A 13,189-nucleotide genomic window follows, 5' to 3' on the forward strand; every position below is an offset into this window, starting at 1 on the left:
TTATGACTGGTTTTGTGGCCCAGGGTCACACACACACACACTCATATACATATATACTGTACATTCATGTGTAAACTTTTTACTCACTGTAAGTAATTATTCATATTACCATTTCTTCATATCAATGTCATTATTTACCCAGTTATTACTGAGCCATACTGACAACCTGAAGTTACAACAAAAAATATTATTTTTAAGGGCCAGATCAGTTTCACAACTGCACATTTACAGTAGATTTTATTTTTGCACCAGAGGTGCGCTCCATCTTTCTAAACATATTATAGTATAGTATAGTATAGTATAGTATAGTCTCTACTATTTGCTGATACTGTTATCCTACATAAATCTGTTTATGTCCAACCATTTATTAAGCAGAAACCAGAGCTTGTAATTCATGGACATACAGACCTCATGATGCCGTAGGAGCAAATGCAGGGTTGCAGCTGACCTCTTGGCAGAAAGGACAGGATGCAAATGGAGAGTAATCTTAGAATCAGTTAAACTGCTTTCATGCAAAGCAATGCAAATATGCCATTTGTGGAATCAGGCCAAAGCAGAATGCTCACTTTTGGTTGCCATCATGCCCTGTCTTTGAACCCTTGCCCAGCATACACACTTCCTATATTTCTCATAGTAACACGTCCCTGATTAACCACTCATAGGTGGAGACATCATTTGCCTGATATATCACTATTCCCAAGGGTTACATTCATTTGAGGTGCAAGACCACCTGAATTTGACTTACCTCTGTAACTAGCCAAGGATGAATTCAATCCATATGTGAGTGCAGCTGTTGAATTTTTAGACCTTTTCTGGGTACTCCCTCAAATGAATGAAAAGGTACAATCTGGCTTAGAAGTTCTACTTTTTTGTTCAAAATAAACGACATGGTGTAAAGCATTACAACCATGACAAAAGTTAGTTGATAGTTGAAGATGGCAAAGCTAAGCTGAGAGAAGGGCATAAGAAACACATTGCTACACACCATATATCCTTGTCTTTCTATGGGATGCCTATGGTCTAAAAAATCGAATCGGCACAAAAACCCAAAAAGTTGAGAATAGTTTTGAGAATCGCACTCCTCATAATGCTCAGAATATGTGTATGCTTGTTATGAGAACATCCAAAGAGTGCTCTCAAAGGTAAAAATATATTTTAAAAAATATATATATATATTTTTTTCTCAGATTGTTGAATGTGCCCCCAAGGAGCCATTTTAATGATAATAATAATTCTGATAACTTTCCCAGAACAGCTGGATTGAAATCCTTGCCACAGTCTAAACACTGCGTGAGTCACTCTTGCAGAAAATTTGATTTTATAATACCATTTTCTTCATTTTTTTGCTGGGGTGAATTTTGTCTTTCTACATTTGCACAGAATGACTCTCTTAGTAACAGTCAAAATCCACTCAAGAAATATGGTCGCATTTAGTATGAGAGCAGACAAAAAGAAAAACCCAATTTTATAAAAGGGCTCCCTGGTGACAAAAGGTTTTGAAACGGTCTGAAATGCAACTCTTGGAACTCTGTGAACTTGTTTCTGAATGCATTCTTGATGCATTGTTTGTAATTACGTGTATATAGCTTGCTATACACCTGCATCATTATGCAAACACTGGATAACATGTAAGGTTGCCCAAAAACATGGTCTTTCAGAACTACAGGTCCTTCATATGAGAACAACAAGTACTAATGTAATCTAAAAGTCATTTGCTTTTGCTTTGGCATGGGTCTAGTGCACACATGCAGTTAGGCATTGATTGACTGGTGTGATGTGTGACTGAACTGGCACCCCTGTTATCATACTCCATCCTGTTTGTCGAAATGCTTTCTTCACCTTGGTGATAACAAAAAATACTATTAAACAAAATTATGTAATGAATTCTAGCGTTCTGTAGTTGCTCAGTTACTAACAGGCTGGCACAATCACAGTTTGAGATCATACTGGCGTCTATTGACCAAAGCTTATAAAGACAAGTATAAGTTGCTGAGAGAATACAAGAATTAACCTTCCTGGAGTAGCAGACACAAGATCTGCTTGATTTTATGCTGTGTGTGGTTTTGTAAAGCTAGCAATATAATTGACAAATGAAGCAGGTCACTAGAAGTTGAGAAGAGCAATATATTAGTTTCACTTCAAGTGTAAAGTTACTGCAGTAAATAAGGCTACAGACCTACCATAAAAATGTCTACAAATCAAACCCCTGAACGGTAAAGGTTTTAAAAACATCATTTAAAAAGCTTTTTCCAGATATTAACGTGAAAAGAAGCTCGAGAGGAATCCTTCCAATTTAATGGAATCTGTAAAGCGCGGAAGTCTAATACTACAACCTAACAATTTCTTAAAATTAGTGAACCTCAAGTCTCAGAGCTCTTCTTTATTTGCTTTCGTCTACATCTGTATGCCCTAAATGAAAAGAGGTTGACCTTTCCCTCCACTCTTCCACCCCAATTTGTATTTTTCACCATTATCGGTGAAACCGCTAAATTGTTGGGAAAACAAAAGAGTTAATTCCCTAACAGTCTTAAAGTCCCTGACAGGGTTGCACTTGTATTATAGCAAGTTAAGGTTGCATTGTGTATAATCATCACTAGGGAAACAAATGTTTAAAGAAATGTTCTTTAGATGTTAAGAGCTCTTCAAAATGTGGAATATATCAAAACCACTGGTTAATTTTGAATAGGTACACTGCAATGATGTGATTTGACCCATTATGGTGCTTTCACTGTGCTAATATTGAACAGTTTTGCCAAGGCAAAATAGTAGATAAGACCTTCTGATTCATCTGATGGCATTGCAGAGGATGAGGTGACCTGTAAGTAGGGGGTTGGAGGCACAAATCCATTAATGACTCACAATCCATTGATGGTGTTTTCACTTGGAAACACCTGCTGAATGTACACCACTCTCACCGATGGGAAAAGTGTTCAGATGTTGCACTTTATGTTACTCAGGAAATTAAGAATGTTTTTTGAGGGCTGATGAAATAACTGGTGATGGTATAAAAAAAGAGTTGTTTGAAGGCTTCAACCCGAGGGCTTTGTCAAAAGAAAAGTCAGCAAAAGTGGGGTTCGGTGTAAAGTATGAATTTTACATTTTATTGTGTTGTGTTTGGGTTAAAGGAAATGTGAAATGTCAATAAACATAACAGAAAATCAGGTCTACACATTAAATATGTTAAGATGAGGTTAGTCTATATAATGAAGGTTGATTTTAACCAAAAAAATTTAAATTCAAATTAAACGTGTTCTCAAGACAAGGCTGTTTTTATAATGTTGGAATTTCATTTAATTCAATTACTGGCCAAAACAATAGTTTCATATTTTGTACAATGTCTACATTTTTGCTGTATTTATTTTTTTTTTTTTCAGCTGTTTTATGTTTCATATTGTAGTTTTGCTGTTTAAATAGTGCTGAAAAGCCTGGACAGGCTGTTTAATGGCAAGTTCCCTATGTGACAACTTACCCCATATAGGGTCATGCTGGACACAAAGGGTGGCATTTGCTAAATAAACATTACCTGGACAATCATGATGAAAACTTTTTATGTAGCAAGAAATCAAGTTATGTGCCTATACATAAATTCACAAATAAACATACTCTGAGAAATATTTAGTAAAAAGTGTGACAACCTGCCTCGGCCTCAGTCACAACAAGACGCTCATTTATTGCCCGTCCCTTTAGGAATTAAAGGGTGTTCAGAATAAAATACTGCTCTTTTCCTTTCTTCAAGGCTAAAAGTGAGCAGATGTCTCACTTAAACAGGACTGTGCTGATTGGGCGATTATTCACGAACGGAGTTCAGTGTCACATTACGCGCGCGCTTCTGCGCAAGCTCCAGTGCGCGAGTTGCGAGTCGCGCAAAGTCAACACAGTGATGCTTTCCATAAGCTACATGATTTGTGTCAATAACTGCGTAGTTTATCTGTCAGCTAGAGACGATTCCGCCCGCTTCGCCAACAATAGCGGCATTATTGCAGAGGGTCCATCAAAATGCCAAAGCGATAAAAATGCGAGTCATTTGAATGACTTCAAATGCTCAAAGACATTAAGAAAAACAAAGAACGCAATACATTTGACTAAAACGCGATCCGGTGGTAACGCTTTAGCAGACAGTTGAAATATAACACTGCAAGGATTACTGAATGAAACAAAAAGATAAAGAAAAACAAACTGTCATTTGCCAAGGCCAGTAATGAGATTTAGACTTGCGTAATCAGACTTGGGTTCATTAGAATAACAGGACTGGGGTCATATGGATGCCATGTTATTTAATGGACCGGCTTACTCATTTAAAATGAAATAAATAGTTATGTCTTAGCGGATCTTTTTGTGTAATATATTATAAGGATGTGCCATACGCTGGTTTTTAAGGAGTTTGGTAACTTTTGAGCTTGTCAAGCAGGACAACCAGCTTGGCAAGCCCATCTTAAACGACCAGCAAATCATCCAAGTCAGGTTTAAAACGCTGATTTTTGTTTTTCATAGAAAACGGTTTCTGTAGCTGTCTAGTTATTGTGATAAATAGTAAGCAATGTTTGGTACACTCTTAAAAATAAAGGTGCTTCAAAGGGTTCTTCAAGCGATGCCATAGAAGAACCATTTTTGGTTCCACAAAGAACCATTCAGTCAAAGGTTGTTTAAAGAACCATCTCTTTCTTACCTTTTTATAACCTGAAGAACCTTCTTTCGCCACAAAGAACCTTTAGTGAAACAGAAAGGTTCTTCGGATGTTAAAGGTTCTTTATGGAACCATTTAGACAAAAAAAAGGTTACTTTATGGCATCGTGAAGCACCTTTATTTTTAAGAGTGTATTAAAGAATAAATACCCTGCTGTTGTTGTCTGGTTGATGGTTTTAGAGGGGTTCATGCACTTTTAGCTCTTTTTTTTCTTTCTTTCTTTCTTTCTTTCTTCGTTCAGTAGGGTAAAGTTGAACTGAAGCGCACATGAGCTCTGTTGTGACGTTATGAAGGATCAAATATGCCACGCGCTCTTTGAAGTGGACGTGTGTATTTGTATATGACAACAGTGCGCGGATGTGAGTGTTTTCCCAATCACCTTTCCCAAGTCAAATGGAACAGCAAACTTTACGCCATATGAGAAGCCAATTTAAATGCTACGGATCAATGAATGAAAGTTTGTGCTGAGGCTGTGTTGGAGCGCCTGCTGTGATGTGATTGGGCTGAGCGGCGAGCTCGTGATGCTCGGGCACATATAAAGGGCGACCTGCGCTCCTGTCATGCACGCGGCTGGAAGAAGAAATCGCTGAAGAGATCAGCCGGACAGACAGAGCCTTCATGATACTGCCCACATCACACGCATTTCCTCTACGAAGTCGCCGAGAACACGTACCGTACAGCGCGCGAGACATAAAGGAATCCTCTTTTATTGCCCTTCATAAAAGCCCCAGTGTCATTTAGTGAGAGATGCCGCTAAGGACCGGACTTCTGCTGCTCGCCGTGCTCATCGCCTCCGCGTATGAGCTGGATCAGAACGAATCCTACTCGCCCAGGAGAGCACGCTTCTCCCACAACAGCCCCTGTAAGTAGGAAGCGTTCGGGAATAATGAGCCGGTTGTGTGCCGACACGCATGCACTGGGTTCGCTTGATGGAGGGTAGATCATATGAGAGCTGTCATATATCTATGATGAGCTCTCATCCAATGCATCTATTGACCTGATCTATGACAGATGCATCAGTGGATATCTTGTTTATCCTTTGACCTGCATATGAGGGACTCATCATAGCTCATGATGAGCTTCTTTTGATGCATTGAGCGCGATGAATGAATGTGAATGACAATTCCGCCGCGGCTTTCAGCCTCAAAAGCAGGAGTTTCTATTGGGGAGAAAATGCTAGAGTAAAAACCTGTTCATTGGTTACCTTACCACATACCGTAAAAATAGTATAGGATCTTTTAAAGACAATACTTTCAATGTAAAATTGTAAAATAAATAAAATAAATTATAAGTAAATTACCTTAGAATTGAATAGACAATGTATATTTAACAAGGCAATACATACATTTTTACATACACGCTCCTTGTAAGTAAAAAAGTATAAATTACATTATTGTCATTTAACCTTAGGCAAGTCAGTTCAGAATAAAATTATTATTTCCAACAACATCCAGGCATATGTGGAGAATATTTTTTATTATTAAATTCAACAACGCAATACAATACAATTATGCATATTACACACCAGTACACTGAAAGAAATGGTGTAGAATCAATTTTCTCTCAGAAATTGCTAGTAAATTTCATATTTAATTACAAAGAATGGAAAATAGCATTAAATTAAACATGAAAATTTGAAGTAGAAAGACTGAAATCGTTTTTTTTTTTTTTTTGAAAACGTAACTAATCTTTATTTACAACTTTGAAAAAAATAATTATATATAATTTTATATGTTGTATATAAAGTGTATAAAGTATGGACCATATTATAATTTACATTAGAAAGCCTATATTTTATGGCACAAAATATGAATCATCTCTTAATTTATTGAGAATTGTTCCCAGAATTCCCTGGGTAAATCATCACATTTATTTAGATTTCCCAGTCCTTTAATTGGATTGTTCGAACAAGATACTAAGAGTTCTGATATTTCATATAACAGCACTGGGGCACTTCACTGTTTGTACTGCGCCATTTGTCTGTTTTGCTGGGTGGATTGCAACATGCAAAGCTTTATGCTTTGGCTTCTTTTGTAACATAATTGGCCAAATTTTATATGAAATTTGAATATGAGCTTCTTTCTGTGTACTGAATATCAGTATGGCTTTGTCACAGGAAATCACAATCATGCTGATATTCACTACTACAGCATTCTTTCTTGTGTGATAATTGGATCATTGTGTGTGTTACTCAGTTACTGGTGTTTTACATTTGTGTGGGTGACACTGGTTCTGTCTTAATGTTATTATTAGGTACAGTTGCCGATTTTTATGGATTTAAGTCATCATGTTGTCTTCCATAATGTTATTACCACATTTTACAGTAACAAACAGATTCCAATAGCTTAAATATGTTGGTATATTGACATTATATCATTTAATAATATATCATTATTATATTTTTACACTCTGATAGATAAGTTTTGACAACCACAACTACCAAGTTACTGTAAAAATTTCTGTAATTTTTTTTTCTGTCATACTGTATTTTTAGTTATGGCATCATATTGGACAGGCAGATTTATCAATGTATATAATTCAAAACCTGCAGAGTCCTAATATGATCAAAACCAAACCAGAGTGAAATCCCAAAAGTGATACAGTTAAACTCTCTTATACCCAGCAGAAATGTTTTAAAACATTTCCACATACATTCAAATCACTACAGTACTTTCTTTCTAGATATCTATAAAGCATTGTTCCATTCCTGATGTAGGTTAATAATTATCTGTGAAAGAGTTTGAGGTAGATCCAGTGAGTGGTTTGTATATGAAAGGCTTTCCCCAGTGAGGTCATATAAGCATGCTTCAAGTTTCAGCTCTCATCGCATTCACCTGAGCCAGCTAACAGAGGTCTTCAGGTTCATTTGAAAATGACAGGTTATACAGGTAGAGAACTGGAGGGTGAGCAGCTCGCTTACACTAACTTTTAATGGACTAAGCACAATGGATGCTTTAAATGTCATTGTGTGCACCTGAAAGGTCCCAACACCATTAAAGATGATGAATTGTTCTGACCTGCTGCTCATTATATTGAAACTGAAGATTTGGTGTCAGTGTTACAAAAGGTTCTTGCTTTGTCTTGAATGAAGGCAGTAATTAATATGCTGCAGAGAAAACCTCATCCAAGTGTCAAAAAGTGGATCTGTGTTTGGTGTGGGGCGCTCAGTTCTGTTCTGTCTCTGGTCGGGAAACCTTTGTCAAACTCCACTTGGTATTTGCATAACTTCCTGTTGTATTTAGTTGTCAGAGAGACATGTGCTGACTCAGTACTTTTGAGACAAAGAGACAGTGGTGCACTAATAATTCCAAAAGATCCTTTTATTTTAAAAAGTCCATTCTTTTCATTTCAGTTCTTAATGCTGAAATCAAAATGAGAAGCTGCATTAAATAAATCATTATATATTTTATGGAGTTCATTCCTTTACAACTGGACTTTATCTCTCATTTTCTGAAGACGTTTTGGTGTCAATGCCATCATCAGTTATAAGTTGATGATAGGGTTACCATACATCCTCTTTTTCCTGAACATGTCCTGGTCAGGATTTTTAAATTGCCTAATATGTCCAGGTTTTGGTTTTGTAGTCAAAGTTGACCTAGTGTGCAGGCATTATACATAATTGACCAGTCGTCTTGTGCAAGTAGGTGGGATCTGCAGAGAACCGTCAAAGCAATGCAGATACATGTACATATAATGTATGAGGTCTGTGAAGCATGTCAATAGGAAAACAAAGCCAAACCCAGACATTTTAGGCAATTTAGAAATCCTGAACAGGACATGTGCAAAACAAAAGAGGACACCCTAGTTCAAGGAATAGTTCATCCAAAAAAATGAAAAATCTGTCATCAAATCTGTCAAGTTTCTTTCTTCTCTTGAACATAAAAGAAGAATGTGGGTATCCAAAGAGTTTCTTGTTGACTTCCATAGTATTCTTTTCCATTCTATGAAAGTCAATGGTGACCAGCAACTGTTTGGTTACACACATTCTTTAAAATATCTTCTTTTGTGTTCAGCAGAAGAAAGAAACTCATACAGGTTTGGAACAACTTGAGGATGAGTAAATGATGACAGAATTTTCATTTATGGGTAAACTATTCCTTTATTGAGAATATGATAAAACCACAGATGGGATCCCAGATAATGAAAAAGTCCAGTTGTAAATGAATGAACTCTGCCTGACATATTAAGACAATTGTAGTGTCATCTCCAAATCTGTGAGGTCTAGCTAAGTCATGTATACCGTGTCTGGTGTGAAACACTGACACCAGGGGTCGGGGTCACATGCTCCGCAAGTTGAAATCTGAACAGGCAGCTATGTAAGTGTAGAAAATGAATTATTCATTCCAACAATTCGTCCTATTAGTCTTTGTGGAAAAGTGTAATATCACCTGTCGAGAACCGTATATAGGGTCTCTGATAACTTACCCATTAGAAGTTTTACAGCACATGATGATACACGAGAGAGTAAGAGAGAAAGCAAACACAAGACATTGTGCATTGTCTATTGATGTGTTTTCTTGAATCTCAAATGAGTCCTGACCTGTCGGGGCCCATCGCAGTACCTCAAAATTATTAGAGTCAGCCGGCAAAGCTGTATTCATGTTTCATTAGTCACAATACATCTAATCATCATGCCTGTTTTCCCACTGCAATACAATAATTGCTCTATGAAAGCATCAAATGCAATATCAAGCCCATATTTTAAGTCTCTTCTGTACAGTGTAAGTGAAGGGACAACCCCTGAACTGTGTGGCCCAACTCATCCGTAACTCTATTTTGCTGGAGTCCCAGTATTTCCCTGATTTGGCTTCATCATACATTAAATTAAAAATAGCCTTGAGGAGACAAAAAAGTACACTTGTGCATACTTTAAAAAAGAGAACTTATTACAAAATAATATAGTTTAAAAGAATATACTTAAGTGCAAATTTAATGTAATGTTTTCTGACACTTATTGCATTTTATTTGCAATTAAATAGACATTTATTATCGGTTATATTTAATGCAGTTAGCTGCACTTAAAAGTGCTTTTTGACCCACTTAAGTAGGACCTATGTGCATCTTTATGTTATTTCATTTCCCCTTCAGGAACTCGAGCTGCGTCGAAGTTTTGTCTTTGAAATACGTTTAAATACGCTGGTAAACTAAGATATATTTTAATGTAATTTCTATCGAAATGTGTATGCTATGAAATGAAATATATTTGTAATTACACATTTGCAATGGTGATATATTATCGTTTGTAAATAAAATATTGAATAACACACTACATTTGAAATTATCATTTGAAATGCTTAGTATGTTAGTCAGCACATCAAAATAAGTGTACTTCTGTAAAGCACCACACAAGATTATTAAACATAATGATTTAAAATGTACTTTAAAGTAAAACTTCTAATTTGACATTATTACAAAGTGAATTTTTAAGTGTACTTAAGTGTGTTAAGAAATATAGTCATGAAAGAGTATCTCTTTAAATACACGTAAGTGGCCTTTTATTTCAGTAATATTATGTTATCTGCATGCAACTTTCAAAAAATATACTTTTTTAGATTTGAAATACACTACAAGTGTACATTCAATACAATTAAGCTAACTACTTTTTTTTACGGAAAATAGTTTTAAAGCACCCCAAGACTAAGACATGGGTCAGCAAAACATCTCAGGTTAGATCACATGAGTTTATTCACACCACGGTACAGTTTTGCTCTGATTCTGAGAAAAGTGAAGCAGAACAACTTCTAGTCATGTATTTACAAGGAAAACTGTTTCACTGATAAGAGAGGCCAGTCATGCAAACAATTCACCATCACTTGTAATCAGGCTGGTTCAGTTGGTTCAGGCTAACAGCGAGTGTAGGAAAGGGACACAATTGTATTTGGTATTAAAATGAAGATGTTTATCATTTTTATGACTCTTTCATAGCTCAGGAGATATAATTCAGGAGTTCTCAGTTGCTTTTCGTTGATGTATCAGCTTTGTCTTGGATGCTTATCCTTAAATTGGATAATAGATTGAAAATAGAAACAATATCAATATTAATTTGGATAGCACAACTCATTTATTCTTGGAAGAATTTGAGACACCTGAGTTCGTATTGAGATCTCTTACTTTAGTATTTTGGTATCATGGCAAAGCTGAGCACAGTTTGAGATACTGGTGAGAACTTTAGAGGAGACATGTATGGGATCCATGCTGGGAGAAAAAAACATCTTAAACCAGCCTAAGCTTGTTTGCTGGCCTTAGTTGGTCTCCCAGACTGGTGTGTCAGACCTATGTTCCTGTTTTGTTGTGTTTTCTCCCCATGTGCTCCCCGTGACCCAGTTTCTCCCTTGTCTGACTGTGTTCGTTTGGTTCAGGTGTGTCACGTCAATTACCATCGTTTAGTCTTGTGTATATATATATTGGTGTCTGTTCCTGGTTTCCTTTGTCCAGTGTTAAACGTCTATACCAGGGGTGTCAAACTCAATTCCTGGAGAGCCGGAGCCCTGCAGAGTTTAGATTCAACCCTAATTAAACACACCTGATCCAACTAATCAAGTCCTTCAGGCTTATTTGAAAACTACATGGTATGTGTGTTGGAGCAGGGTTAGAACAAAACTCTGCAGGGCTCCGGCCCTCCAGGAATTGAGTTTGACACCCCTGGTCTATACTATGTGCTCCATGTGTGTTCCTGCCTGCCATTTGTTACCCCTATTTGGATTATTAAAAACGGTGATTTGTGAATCTCCTGCGTCTCTGTGTCCTTTGCTCCTGCACAGCAGACACCCGTGACAGAACACTGGACCAAACAGGATGAATCGGGCTGAGGACTTTATCTTCAACTTCCAGCAGGAGGGACGGTCTTTGGAGCAGTATGTGGAGGAGTTTCTGACCATGTTACATCTGGTGAGCTGGAGCGATCGTACTGTTAATGCTTGCTTCCGGATGGGACTAAAATATTATAATATAATATTATTATAATAATTTGTTTTGATTTCTAACTCCTGACAATTGCTGTAGACCCGTAGCAGACTTTATAAGTTACGTTCTTGATTTATATGTATCCAATTTCTTTGTCGATGTAGAGGATAATCGTCCTCTTCCCATCCGGAAGCATGTGAACGCTTCAGCTCACCATAAACCAGCACCCGCCACATACGGTTCCAATGTGCCCACTTTCTCAGTTCCACCCTTGCTTCCCGGAGTTCTCCGAAGCTCCTTCTCAGTCCTTAGCCCAGAATCGCCAGCCGCTCCATTGTCAAGCCCGCCGCCCGCTCCACTCTCAAGCCCACTGGCCACTCCACTGTCAAGCCCTATGATAGCAGCTCCAATCTCCTTAACCTCAAACCAAAAGAGGAGCATGAGGAGAAAGAGACCCGGATCCGCTCCCCTGAGTCCGCTCCAGTGTCGGCTCCAGCCCCTGAGTCCACTCATTTCTTCAAGTTAAGTCCTGAATCCTCTACAGCCCAAACAAATTCAGAGTCCGTTCCAAGCCCAGAGAGGGCTCCTGTCCCCATGTCCGGCCCGGAGAGGGCTGTGGTTCCCGCGTCTGGCTCGGGGAGGGCCTCAGATCCCGAGTCAAGTCCAGAGAGGGCTCCTGTTCCCACGTCTGGCCCAGAGAGGGCCTCAGATCCCGAGTCTAGCCCAGAGAGGGCTCCTATCCCCACATCCGGCCCAGAGAGGGCTGTTGTTCCCACGTCCGGCCCAGGGAGGGCCTCAGATCCCAAGTCAAGCCCAGAGAGGGCTCCTGTTCCCATGTCTGGCCCAGAGAGTGCCTCAGATTCCGAGTCTAGCCCAGAGAGGGCTCCTGTCCCCGTGTCCGGCCCTGAGAGGGCTGTGGTTCCCACGTTTGGCCCGGGAAGGGCCTCAGATCCCGACTCAAGTCCAGAGAGGGCTGTTGTTCCCACGTTAGGCCCAGAGAGGGCCTCAGATCCCGAGTTTAGCCCAGAGCCCAGCCCAGATCCAGTTCCAGCCAGGGGATCCGGAGTCTTCCCAAAGAAAAATTTTTTTGGGGGGAACTATACGTCTCCGTAGGGGCCGGGCAGAGTTCCGAGGCCAAGGCCATGGAGGCCACTCCGCCATGGCTCCCCGAACTGCCTGCTCCACCATGGTTCCCGGAACCGGTACCGCCCTGGAGGCCTCCCATCTCGTACAAGCCGGTTCTAAGAGGCCTCCAGGGCACCCACCCTCCCACCCCCTTTGTTGATTGTATGTGGTGCGAGGACGTGCCTTCCGGGAGGGGGAGGTGATGTCAGACCTATGTACCTGTTTTGTTGTGTTTTCTCCCCATGTGCTCCCCGTGACCCAGTTTCTCCCTTGTTTGATTGTGTTCGTTTGGTTCAGGTGTGTCACGTCAATTACCCTCGTTTAGTCTTGTGTATATATAGTGGTGTCTGTTCCTGGTTTCCTTTGTCCAGTGTTAAATGTCTATACTATGTGCTCTGTGTGTGTTCCTGCCTGCCCTTTGTTACCCCTATTTGGATTATTAAAGACTGTGATTCGTGAATCTCCTGCATCTCCGCA

The 13,189-nt window shown here is 39.0% G+C and overlaps 1 protein-coding gene across 1 annotated transcript in view; it reads left to right on the forward strand.

The window, feature by feature from the left end:
- The first annotated feature begins 5,326 nt into the window (after nt 1-5,326).
- Nucleotides 5,327-13,189, forward strand: part of LOC107747716 (stanniocalcin-like) — a 16,045-nt gene continuing 8,182 nt past the window's right edge. Inside the window, exon 1 of the mRNA XM_016562313.1 lies at nt 5,327-5,546. Within this exon, the coding sequence (XP_016417799.1) occupies nt 5,432-5,546 (115 nt within the window). The 5' untranslated portion in view covers nt 5,327-5,431. The remainder of the gene's footprint in view (nt 5,547-13,189) is intronic.

The sequence above is a fragment of the Sinocyclocheilus rhinocerous genome, unplaced genomic scaffold (genome assembly GCF_001515625.1).
Source record: "Sinocyclocheilus rhinocerous isolate Xijiao unplaced genomic scaffold, SAMN03320098_v1.1 scaffold2816, whole genome shotgun sequence".
Taxonomy (NCBI): Eukaryota; Metazoa; Chordata; class Actinopteri; order Cypriniformes; family Cyprinidae; genus Sinocyclocheilus; species Sinocyclocheilus rhinocerous.